This window comes from Echeneis naucrates, chromosome 7, assembly GCF_900963305.1.
Source record: "Echeneis naucrates chromosome 7, fEcheNa1.1, whole genome shotgun sequence".
In the NCBI taxonomy this organism is placed as follows: Eukaryota; Metazoa; Chordata; class Actinopteri; order Carangiformes; family Echeneidae; genus Echeneis; species Echeneis naucrates.
In genome coordinates, this window is record NC_042517.1 from 13,429,780 (window position 1) to 13,442,642 (window position 12,863).

At 40.8% G+C, this 12,863-nt stretch overlaps 1 protein-coding gene across 3 annotated transcripts in view; it reads right to left on the reverse strand.

Moving 5' to 3' along the window:
* LOC115045934 (low-density lipoprotein receptor-related protein 1-like) overlaps positions 1 to 10,635 on the reverse strand; it is a 77,242-nt gene extending 66,607 nt beyond the window's left edge. For all 3 annotated transcript variants that reach the window (XM_029505925.1, XM_029505926.1, XM_029505924.1), the window contains exon 1: positions 10,198 to 10,635. In XM_029505925.1, coding sequence (XP_029361785.1) covers positions 10,198 to 10,270 — 73 coding nt within the window. In that variant the 5' untranslated portion in view covers positions 10,271 to 10,635. The remainder of the gene's footprint in view (positions 1 to 10,197) is intronic.
* Positions 10,636 to 12,863: the final 2,228 nt, after the last annotated feature.

Consider the following 12,863-nt stretch of genomic DNA (forward strand, 5'->3'; position numbering starts at 1 on the left):
TTACAACCAACAGTGGTGCCTTTAAGTTCAAGGTTTGTTTGTTTCCCCTTCTTCTTACGAACATCTCATTTCTTTCTGCCCCCCCCCCCCCCCAGCCTTTTTTTTTTTTTTTTTTTTTTATTACTCTTAAGGTGTTTTTCAACTCACACCACAGAGGCTCTTTCATGTGTCACAGCACAGACATAACTCGGCATTCAATCTCTGTCAGGCCCATGGGAAAGTGCAGAGCGGTGTAGTTCTGGGCAATAAGTCAGCACAGATTGTTGAGGTGTACCACAGGCGAGCAGCACCACAGCAATGTTCAGGGCCCATCAGTGGTGTGACACTGCTGACATGTTTTAACTCAGCCGCACTCAGGAAGACTCGGCTCAAATGGAGCTCAACCTACACAGCTTTGCATCACGTCTGTCAACACGGAACTCGTCACTTGTGTAAACATTTATCCTGAAGGGTAAGTTCATCCAAATGACAAAAGAGAAACATATTTTCTTGCCCCCCTCTTGTATTATCCAACTGTAGAGATAGTTTTGGTTTTATATGGCCATATTTCTGCCTCCACATTAACACAACTGAGGGGAAATTAACTGTGCTGCTCATAATAAAATTACATTGTCAGTTTTCATGGGATTTTTTTTTTTTTTCCAGTTCTAATGAAAACTGATCACAATGGGGGTTTTGGATTATTCTGAGTGATGGGAACATTGTTTCCCAGAAAGACAGATTGTTACATATTTTGTGAGGTTTACATGGTTGAAGGACTATAAATGGAATTCTATTCACATACTGAGGGTGAAGTAAAAATCTCAAAAATATTTAAAAAACTAAGCAAAACCAACTTCTATTTTGGCTACATGTTATTATAGAAGAGGAACATTTCTATTTGTAATCGGGTTGAATTTACCCTTCCAAGGAAACAATAAGTTTGAAAAACATAAGTACATAATAATTAAGAGGTGGATTATATTTCCAGACTCTGTAGTGGTATAACCCATTCCTAAACTGACCTCATCAAACCTGAACAATGAAAACAATATAAATAAAAACAGGTGAATTTGTGTTTGGAAAAATTAACGCAAGTATCCTGAGAGAAACGGAGGAAAAGCTTCCTTGTATACCAGTGGTTCAAAAACATGTAACGTGCAACAAAAGTGACCATACTGCCCACATCAGGCAGTGGGCTGTTTTCACTGTATTATTGTGCAGCACCGCTCTGGGAAGGACAGTGCTGAAGGTCTCATTGTGATTCTCTGCAGGGATGTAGCCCTCTCTCGCGCCCTGGATGACTTGGCTCCCTACGTACTTGGCAGGCAGAGAGGTGTTTGGGGCGAGCAGTCGGGGCTGTGTGGGGGTGCACCGCAAGGGGGTTGGGATGTGACTGAAATCACAAGAGAGCATGAGTCTAGTGTATCATTGCAATCACGTTTTTCACTTTTCACTGTCAGGCTAAGGGGTTTAGAGCCCAGTGTTTTGTTTTTTTGTTTTGTTTTTTTTTTTTCCCATGTGACAGTGCTGTGTACATGCAAGTCAAACACAAAGATTACTGAGTGTCATGTTTTTGTAAATACAATTAAAAGGTAAAGGCCTGCAGGGATGCCTTTGCTGCATACCCATTATATGAAAAACAACTTGATTTTTGAGGAGATTAAGAAAAAGAGAGAGAGAGCGAGATAAGTGAGTTTTGAAATGCAGAGTTGTGTTCTCTTTTCACAAAGGCAAGAAAAGCAATGACAATGTCCTGGTACATAAAAGATGGTGGTGCATTAGATTGCGTTTGTATGTTGTCATATAATCTGACTGAGCAATCAAACAGACAGTTGCACTGCCTGGACCCTGAGCTGAAATGAGTAAATGCAATGAAATCTTGCTATGTGTAGGCATTCCCTCGGCTTCTCTGGTCCTTATGTGATGTAGCAAGACAGAGCCAGTTGTTCCCCGTGAGTGAGCATAAAACTGGAAATAAAACATTGTGGGTTCTAATTTTATCATCGCATTACACACCAACATGAAATGACCACAGAGGGGTGAACCTCTGAGCCTAATTGGAGCTTGTGGCTGAGGAGGAGGAGGAGGGGGAGGGGGGTAGGAGACTGGGGGAAATACTGGCAGCCATCTCCCTCAGCAGTCCTCTTTCAAAGCCCACTTAAAATATCTCAAACAGAGATGCGAATTGTTAATTCAGCTTGCAAAGTCGCTTTTTTTCCCAAAGTTACTGCCAAAATGCTGACAATTTTTGGAGGGGCCAGATCAGGCTGGGATGTTGAACCGTTTGAGTCCACTTTGCCTACAAAAGGGAATGAAGAAGGCCTTTATTTTGTGTCCTGGGATTGGCCCAACAGCAAACACCAATCCCATTGACTCAAGGTACATACGCCACTTACAGGAACTCCTTTAAGCCCTGTGTGTTATCCTCCAACAGAGTTCCCTCCTCATAATGCCATCCTAACTAGAGCATTTCCTGCCCCAGCTGAATGGCAACACGATCACATTGCTGTGACTAAATTGTAGGAAATCCCACTGCATTAACATTTTCTTCCCACAAAACAGGGGGATGTTCCTGTTTTCAGTGGCTTCACCACCTGTTTCTAAAAGTAAAATCAGTATGATTAGTGATGTAAATCAGTGCCCACTGCAAAAAAATAAACTAAAAAACAAAAAACAAAAAACCCCATGAGTATCTATTACAGTAAAAATCCATATAATGCATGCATGACAAAATTTTATGTGAAAGCCAACAAGCTAAAATCCTGAGGAGTTTTTGAATGTCCACCATTACTCAGCAAGCAACAGCTACAGGAAACAGACCTCCTATTTCGGATAGAAGTTGCAACATGCATCTCTAATTGGTGGATTTGTTTTAAAAAAAAAAGAAAATTACATCAGTCTTCAAAACATCAACCTATCTTTGTCACTTTGATGTCCTTACAATGTGCCACTGTGTTTCATTTCAAATGTCTTTATGGTAAAGTGATACAATGAAGGCATTAAACATAAAAACTGAGAAAGTCCTTGAGGCAACCTAAAACCTTAAAGTACCGGAGGGCCAGTAATCAGTGGAAATGTTCCAAGTATTTGTCCAATAGACACAGGATTAATGTTTCTGCTCAACAAGTTAATTCTCTACACTCAACTGAACACAACTAATCACTAAGCTCTTACTTGGATGACATTCAAGCACACTAAATTGGGTTGTTTATGGTCAAAATTAGAAATCACTGAATGTAATTCTGACTCTCATTAACTCCTTATTTGAAATCTAACTGTTAAAGTGACCAAAAAAAAAAAAAAAAAAAGCCATTAAAAAGGTTGCTATCTGGTTGCTACGGGCTGAAAGTAGTTCACCATGCCATGAGCTCCAGGAAACAAAGACTTGCAATTAATTTATTTAATTGCTATAATTCAACAAGTGCACCTGCTCATTCTTAGGTGCTCCAGTGGAGTGACAGAGGGCGGACTTAGTGAGACCTCCACTAAGAGAGGTCTCCACATTGTTTAACTTGTAGTATACTGCCACTTGTACGGAGCACACTGTGCATTTCCTTATGCAGGGCCACTGAACCGCTATATGCTGCATAAACAGGGCAAACTGAATTGCCTTTAAGCACTGTGCATGATAAAAAGCATTAAACATGAGCAAATGAGCAAATACAAAAAATGTTTTTGTGTAATCCAAAGATTTAGGAAAAACAATGTGATGGGGAACTCTGTGGGACAGAACAGGATGGGATTGTGAGTAAATGGCCTCATGGCCACTAAGTGATGGAGGCCTCCAGACCATCATCACCCTGTACACAACCCCAAAAGCGACCCCCCACATGCAAATGTCCACACCATCTGCCTCCCTCAGTATGGCTTTCCATCCTCTACAAATCAACTCCAGAAGTACACAGCACATTCCAGCACCTTCTAATTGATTTCATGTGTATAGCTTTGACTCAAAAAGACAATCTGTTATAGACAAGCTGTCTGAGCTGAAAGAAGCCGAGCAGCTTTGCATGTTAATTCAGGGGAAACGTGTTGCTGTCGGATTCTCATTGCTGCGGGGATGTCAGCGAGTGAGTAGGAGTGACTTCATGCAAATTGTATGCTTTAGGTGAAACACTACATATCACAATTAAAAATACAAAACAGAGAACACATCAGTTTATGATCATTTGAATTAGGTTGTGTGTTCACATGTTTGCCACCGGCAGTGACTCATCTACATATTCAAACAACCCGATATGGATAATTTTTAGCCTGAGCAATAGAGCATGGATTCTATTAAATGCTGTTAAAGGATAACAGTATGAGCAGGAATGTGAAATGACTTGGATGAATGAATTTATACATAAATAGGGATCTCGATGGTTGGTGTGGACAAAGTGGGAATGAAACAAAAGCTGTTTCTCATCACCCACCACCTCTCCCATTTCTAGTCCTCCATTGTGGAGCTGATGTCTCCATAACAATTTTGGGGAGTGAGGAGGGGGGAAAGCAAACAGACCCCAGCATGTAATTAAACCTCTAAAGTCAGGTTTTAAGTGATGGTTTGCAGGATTTCAAAGAAAGAATCAATGTATTATGAGTAAAATTAAAACCAAACAGGGACCACAGGGAAGAGAATGGGGTCAGAGAGGAGGATTACATTTGTGTGATATTAATTATTCAGACTTTTATAACCAGGAAATGTGGCATTTTGAAGTATGAGTGGCTCAAAAGTAAGAACAGCTCCATAAGAATGCAGAAAAGTGTGTCTCTAAAGGAAGGTCATCCCTAGGCAGAGCTGAAGTCACTGAATCTACTTCTTCAATGTACACTGTGCCACGCCAGTTCAGTGGAAACAGCCACTTAGCTTTATGTCAAGTCATAGCAAAGCACTGGAGCACTTTAACGCGCTCAGAATGCACATACAATGTCCATGGGCTATTCAAGCTGTAATCCACTATAGCCATTTCAAAGAGCTTGAACATGCATAAACAGCAAAAAGGAGTTAGTACCTACTCCTGTGGCTCAAAGCCTTGTTTTCGTGCCATGGCACAACAAAAGAGTGCAGCTTTGACCCTCAAGGTAACCTGATGAGGCTCTGCAGGATGTCACAGACCACAGCAGTAAAATACATAACACTGAGTCAGTAAGATTGATGGTTACAGATACATGTAAATAGGTTCATGGTGCTTCCAAGTGAAAGTTCTCCTGCACACACAAACCCTGTAGTCTCTACATAGCACAGTTTGGTGCACCCATAGAGGAAAAGTCAACCCAGATTCAGCTGTTACAAAAACAGAATATGGGAACCGCTAAATGAAGGTTGGACCACATAAATTAAAGCATTCATTGCAACTGAGACTGTAAATCCTGGCTTGCCTCATTCCTGCAGTTACCTCCTTATTCAGCTGGAGGATGAAATGTTTCTGTGATTTAATGTGAGTGGATCGGTATGACTGCTTCATTAAATTCACTCAAAATTAGTCAGGGTAAATCACGTTAAAAATGTCTCACAATGACTCATAAACAATGCACAAATGAGCTGTCATCCACTTCACATCTTTACAGATGACCTTTTTGTTCAGTGGTGAGAAATCCTAAAATCTGATTATGCGATACACAAAATGTTTCATAAACATTCTTTACAGCTTTTCAAAAGGAGGCCAGGCACAATGATGCCAACATGGGTGATTTAACTCTCTGCAGGGAGTGTTTTAGTAGTACATTTTGTAAACTTGAGTGCGCAAAGAATGATTGCCCAACAAAAGAACAAAATAAGATGGCTTTTTGCTGTTTAGCTTACTTTTCCATGAAGCTGTAGACCTGGACAAGCACCAGTTAAATTCAAAAGCTGCGCACAACCTACAATTTCGATGGGATTGCTGAGCACCACTGAGGAATACATCCAGCATTTTGCTGGTCACAGGCGTTATGTTTTAAGTTGATAACAAAATTTTGCAAGGAAATACAAACTCAACAGTCACTTAAACTTATCTTTTCATGCCCAACATATACGCACAAAAAGCTCAAGAAAATTAACTTCAAACTGTCAAAGCTAGTTTCCTGTCTTGACATTTGTTATTTTAAGACAGCATCAATGCAAACATGCCTTTTAGTAACACTGCTTACTGAGATGACGGCATTAGTGAGGAAAGATTTAACCCTGTTTGAAGTTGTTAGAATGTTATAACTGTTGCTGGATATAACTAGCATGAATTAAAGTGCAAAGGAAATGGTTTTCAGATATATGTAATTCATGTAATTCAAGTCTGCTCATGTTAAAAAAAAAAAAAGCGATTCATTCCATTGACATCATCACGAAACATTTTCGGAGCATTTTGTAAGAGGAGAAGTACTTAAAGATGTGATACATTTAGGATGTTGTATTGCCAGATGTCATTTATATCAGTCGGTAAGATTACAGCCGTTACCATTTCTCTGGATTGAGCCGCTGTTAGGGCCACAAATGATCAGCTTTAAAGTATTGAAGTTGCAGCACAATGGCTCAAAATGTTGAGGCCATCAGCAGGTGGATTACTTCATTTACTAGCAGCTAAGGGTGGGTGAAAATTTGAGTATGCGTTGTCTGCTTTATCATAGGAAAATCATCAATTAGTTTGACAATGGTCTACCATAGTACAGCAAAAAAAAAAAAAAAAAAAAAAATCAATCACAATATTTCATATTAACAGCAGTATTTCTGACAAACGCCACAGGGCATAAATGTTTGCTATATGTAAACCCACTGTCCAATGATTTAGCCACAGCTGTGACTCCGATAAAAGCAGACAGCATTGACACTTTGCAGCAGTCCATGAAATTGGAATCTTATTTCCATATATCAGATCCTTCACTCTGACCAGGTGTGAAAGCAACCAAGGGTCCCTGTGATCAAATAGATTCTCCAGTCAAGCACAAAGCCGGCAACATTGGCAATTTCTGAAGCATGCATGAACATGAGTGGGTGAAGCCAGTATTCTCACAGCTGTGAGAAGTGTCGGGCAAACATCGCAACCCTCTGTAACTTTTGAGCAACTCCAGTGTGCTCTCTTCATTAAGCGTAGAGAAAAGCCGCTAAATTTGCTCAAGCTGATCATTAAAATGTCTTTTGTTTAAGTTTGGTATGTTCAAAAAACCCGCTTCCACAAGACAAAGTTCTACAGTTGTAGTTGTATGTAAAACAGGAAAGGAAAGCAAAAATGCATACACATAGCCTTATTTGATGCATAGTTGGATTAACATTGGTACACACCCACCCTCCCTGTTCTGTTAAGAAACCATCCTGTTCTTTTTTTGGGTCTTAGCAGCTAAACAGGGTAAACAGTTATGTAGCTAGCAGAAAACACCAATTATAGTATGCCCCTGTTATTTACAATCAACAAACACTCTTTCATCAGCTATCTCCCATTTTCAATATGTAGAAAACAACACTGAAGACATTTATGTTAATCTGCTTTTACCTTCTAGCTGCACTTGATTGCAAAGCAGTGCAGGAAGTAGGGGGATAAAGAGAGGATCTTTTGTGAAGCTTGGGTCAAAAAAAAAAATCCCACTGTCTGCTATTATCATTTCACAAATATTTTCACTAGGTTCAGAGCTAAATGTAAAACACCTGCACATAAGCTTTACATCAGGCTTCATGAAGCCAAGCCAAAGAATGTATCAAAACTGGACTCGCGGCTGTATTTCGCTCCAAATATTTATACTTTTTTTTATTATTATTAAGATCTAGTTTCTCTGCGAAAGGACTGAAAGCGGACAGAAACATTTTCTGGACATTATATGTGTTACCTAATAAGAGCGCAATCAACAGATGGCCTCAGGTGTGCAGAGATCACCACTCTGCTCTGGCCTCCACTTGGAAGAGCTGCAGGAAACTACCTGAAGTCTTATCTATCTGTTGAATTAGTATGAAGGATGCTGAATTTTTCCAGCAGATGTTTCCAGTGACAGTTCTGAGGAAAAAAGGTATAGCCTGGTCCCAATAAAAAAAGGTCAGGCAAAGAGAGTGTAGGCTTCTCAGGAATTCAACCTTTTTAGCCTCTGACCCACATTTATACTTTTCACCAACAGAGTTCTTCAGCCTCTAAAGATCGTTTGGATCCTGTAAATAAAACTGATCAGTCACGAAGATATTCAGCCCTGACATGTTTATGTACAGTAAGTCAATATGAATGAGGATTCACCTTGGTATATTTTGTTGCACTATACTTAGTCTGTAATTCAAAACTAGGACTTAATCAAGTCAAAGTCTAATGTAAAGTTAAATTGAGCTGATATTTGTTGAAATCAACAATTTTTTCTTGGAATTTGTAAAGCAAACTATTATTAAATTTGAACTGATCAATAGATGAAAATAACTGTTTCTGTGTTGCAGGCATACATACTGTGCAGTGCTGGATTGGAGTTTGTCAGTAGAAAAAAAATGACACCTTAAAGTGCCACAGTAATAAACTAGTCAACTTCAATGATCGATAACACACAAAAGAGGTCTGACCAGTGTTTAACTGTTAACTATGGCCCTCTGACCCTCCTGTCACTAATGCTTTCCCATTCATAAACTCATACAGTGGCCCAGGTGTGATCCAGATAAATCCAGCCTGAATGGCTGAACTTAGAGTTTGTATCCGCTCACTTTCTGCTCTGCTCCAAAGGGAGGCTGCCAAATCAACTTATAATAATGACACAACATATATATCATCCATCCACATTTCCATCTCTGTCTGCCTCTAATGTAACTATGTGTCAGTTTCAGAGACTATCCAAGGCTGATTTCAGAAGTTTATTTTGCTTCGCCCGCCCTCAACCTCGGCTCTTCAACCAGTCCCTCCTCCCCCTTTTGCAGTCACATCTAAGTTGGATTAATGGCCTCCCTGTGTCCAGATGTTACATACTGATGGTGGAGGAGGGAGGAGCTTGCAGGCTCCTGTAACCTTAGCTATAGCTCTCACTGTGTGCAGCCCCCATCAAAACCTAATGAAACTTACATAATCTTCCAAAGCACAGAAAGGCCGCCTCCAATTTTGCATAGGCATAAATAGCAGCGGCTGGCTTTAGTGGCAAAGTTGGGTGCTTAATTTTTTAAAACATCAACGTAAACACATACTAATAGAGTGAAATTAAATATTAGATTGACATTGTAAGTATTTATCCATATATTGGGCTGCCAGGGCCAGAGCCTGATGGGACGGAGGATGTCTGTGTGACAGCATGCCTTCTTTTAATGCTGCTTTACAGCCTCTGAAATATTATGGATGGCTTCAAATAGACTCCTGAATATGATTTGTGCTGCTTTGTACCTTCATGTTTCCCTTAAAGAGCGCAAGAAAGAAAGGGAAGCTGTTAGCTCAACAGGTCTGCAATGCATTGTCACAAGAGCAATGGTGCATTTAGTATGTCATTATTACTATCAGGTATTCAGGAGCATTGAGGAGCTCCGGGGACTGCACTATTCATCTCACTATCACCCTGAAGCTGTCTGTCACTAATAAACTGTGATTCTCTGGAGGCGGGACAAACAGCGCCATTAAGATTACACCTTAACAAGCCAAACACAACAGTTATTCCCAATATGCGCCAAGTGGGCTGGATGAACACAAACATGGAAACTGATGTGGCCACAGGTCTGATAGGAAACTCCAGGCTGCTGAGGATTTAACATCACAGCATTAATAACACTGTGGGGCTTTTTCATGGGTTAAAGGGTGACGATAAACCTTCAAGAGGAATTGTATTTTTCTTGAAAAATGGAGAGAGAGAGAGAGAGAGAGAGAGAGAGGGGGGGGTAGGGAGGGAGAGAGAGAGGAGCTGATATAGCCATTTTGTCGCAGTCAGAAATGATGTCGTTTGGTAGAAATTGGTCGCCGAGGCAAAGTGTTTGCGATAGCCCCTGTTACCTGCCGCTTATTGTAACTGTGGACAACCTGACCGTCTGCCATCCTCCCCGGCAGGCAGGCCCATCCTGTCTGCTCAGACAGACGCAGGCAGCTTTTAGGCCACCGCTCATTTGTGCGGTACTTTCTCTGATTTCAGGTTTTCCCCTCACTGATCGATCTCTCCCTGTGAGGAGCAGACCGCTGTGACTGTGAACACAACCCTTTTGCGGTTGTTGTCTCTCCAACTCTGGTGAACACAGGCCTGTGCAGAGATGCTGCTTTAGAGGAGGCAAAAAAAAAAAAAGTGGTCATGCTTTCTCGAGTCTCACAATGCAAGATAACATAACAGGCGTCTTACCTATTGTCTCACCGTTAGGAGACACAATCTCCAAGTAGAGTATAAATCCCAGGTAGAGCAACCTCATCGCCATCTCCTGAGCAATGCCCGACGGCACCGCTGTTAGAAAGGTACAGAGGAAAAGTTGGCCGGATTTCTCAAACCGAGCAGCCCGATCGACCACCTCATCCGAACCCCGTCAATGATCCGGGTGCACCTTCAGCCTTCAGCACGGCGGCCGCTTGGTCGTGCTTCTGCAGTAAAAGGCGACTTTGCTCCAGCCAGCCGAGGCTAGAGGCGATGCAGCAGCACGGTCATGTATATTTCAGATTGATTATCGGCATTCAAACATGATGCACAGTGCAGCCTGTGTGTGTGCGTCTGTGCTTCACCACACCATGCTACCACAGTCGTCCACTTGTACTGAAGCCCTGCAGCCGCCGGCTCGCCTCAGCTCATTCCGTGGTGCCAAACGAAGAAAAAAAAAACAACAAATAAACAAAACATAAAAAAAAACAACAAAAATCAAAACGTGAACGTGTTTTGTCCCCTTTGTCTTTCTCTTTCTCTTCAGCTGGGGGCTCCGACGTCTCCCTGAGCCCGTGGCTGCATGAGTGGATGGTGGATCTCAAGATCTGGCTCTGTGGACGAGGTCGTGACGTAACGACCGACTCCACACACAAAAAAAATGGGATAACCGAGCGGCGTGCATGGTCTGCGCATGCTCCAACACACCTCCTTTTCTTCTATTTCATGCTCTTTCATCAACTGTGGAGGTGGGAGAGAGAGAGAGAGGGGGGGGGTGAGGCGGCGACTGCAACTGGCGCTCCATGATCTTCCATGTCGGCTCAACAAAACTGGGTCCGCTGTACATCAGTGTGGTTTATTCATTGACTAATCGATTGGCAGAAAATCAACTGGAAACCATCATACCCAAAATGTGAAGATTTGTTAGCCAAAACATTTGGGGGCAATGGGGTTGACAGATAAACAATCAATTATTCATGAAAATTTGTGTCACATCTACTGATGATGAAAATAACTGTGGTTGGCAGCCTTTTATAATCTAATGATACAACCTGAACACAGTTTTCTGGGTGTTGCTTAACAAATAGAAAATGGAAGATCCTTTAGAAAACCTAACTTTGATACAAATGATAGCAGATGGGCGCAACATGAGCTAAACCAATTCTTCAGGTCTGTGGTTCAGGAGCAGCTGTCTGCTTTGCCCAGTTGGTAGTTTAACCTTGTTCACAATTGTTGAAGGATATTCTCATTTTTAATTGCTTTTCTTGCCATTTCCAATTGACACTCTGTGGTTTGGAAGTGTGTTTTGTAAGTTACAATCTGGCTACATTTATCCATTTACAACTACCAGATAAGAAGATCAAGTCAATAAATCTGTATATAAATCTTTCCCAAGGACCAGCATGTTATAACCGAAACTTGTACGCTTAAAATAATCCAAATGTTGCCAGGGAGTGTTTGTTTTGAAATGCATTTTTTAATCACAAGGTTTAATTAATGCCTGAAACAGATTTTTTTTCCCCATAAACTAACATAAATGGTGTCATCTCAATGTTTTTTTCTCTCTCACTTTCACTCTTGCACCAAGTTCGTAAAGTACAGCCAGGCAGTTCAATCAAGGGTATGGATGGCCTCTATTGCAGAGGCCATTTATTCGTCATGAAATTGCGCCCCCTGGTGGTAGATGTTGTTTAAAAAGGTATACCTGCATGATTTTGGATATCTGAGCATGTACAACACTCCTCACAGATCACAAAAGTAATGTTATTATATTTTATAGCAAAAATGCATACAATTTGTCACCAGAGATAAATCAGTCTTGACTTCAAACACAGACTCCATCTACAGTTTATCCCCAAATCCAGTAATTTTAGGACAGAGTGCAAACATATTTTCAATTATCAATAGTGATTCTTATGGTTTGTAAAGCTTATTGTGAGTATAAAAACAAATACCCATAAGAAAACCAGTATAAAACTAATTCAGCAATATCCCAAAATATGGAAATGGTAATAAAGCAAAATGAACTTTACATTAATACATCCAAATGTAAACAGATGTAAGCATCATCAACAGATATTTAATCCATTATTAGTTGCCTTTCTCAAAAAAAAAAAAATAAAATAAAAAATCCATTAAGCAAATGCATACTTAATAATGTATCATTTTTAGTCTTAGTTGTATTAATCTCCATGGTTGTGACAGAAAGACTGTGCGTTCTCATAAGCCATCTGAACCTGCAGGTGGCACTGAAATCTTACATTAGAGAGAGACGTGTGAAGGAAAACTCACCCACATAACAAAATGAGCCCAACTTTTTGCTGTAATATTTGGTAAATTTTACTCAGCACACCCTGTGAAACAGCTCTGATCATAGACTCCCTCGGAGGGGGAAACCAGATGATGAGAGAATCTTTGCATTGTACCGCTGCTGTTTTGTAGCTGAGATGCTCTTTGTGACTCCACCTGCATTTCTATGCAGTGTTTGTCTTCTTATGGGACGTAATTTTGAATATGAAAAACAAGCAGGTGTGTATTTTACACTACACAATCTTCCAGTAACCTTCCTGCCATTGGTGTTAAGAATAACCGTACCTTTCATGGGGTTTAGGGTTACAGATGTTTACCCAGAGCCAGAATCCCAGGAGAGAATGTGAAGT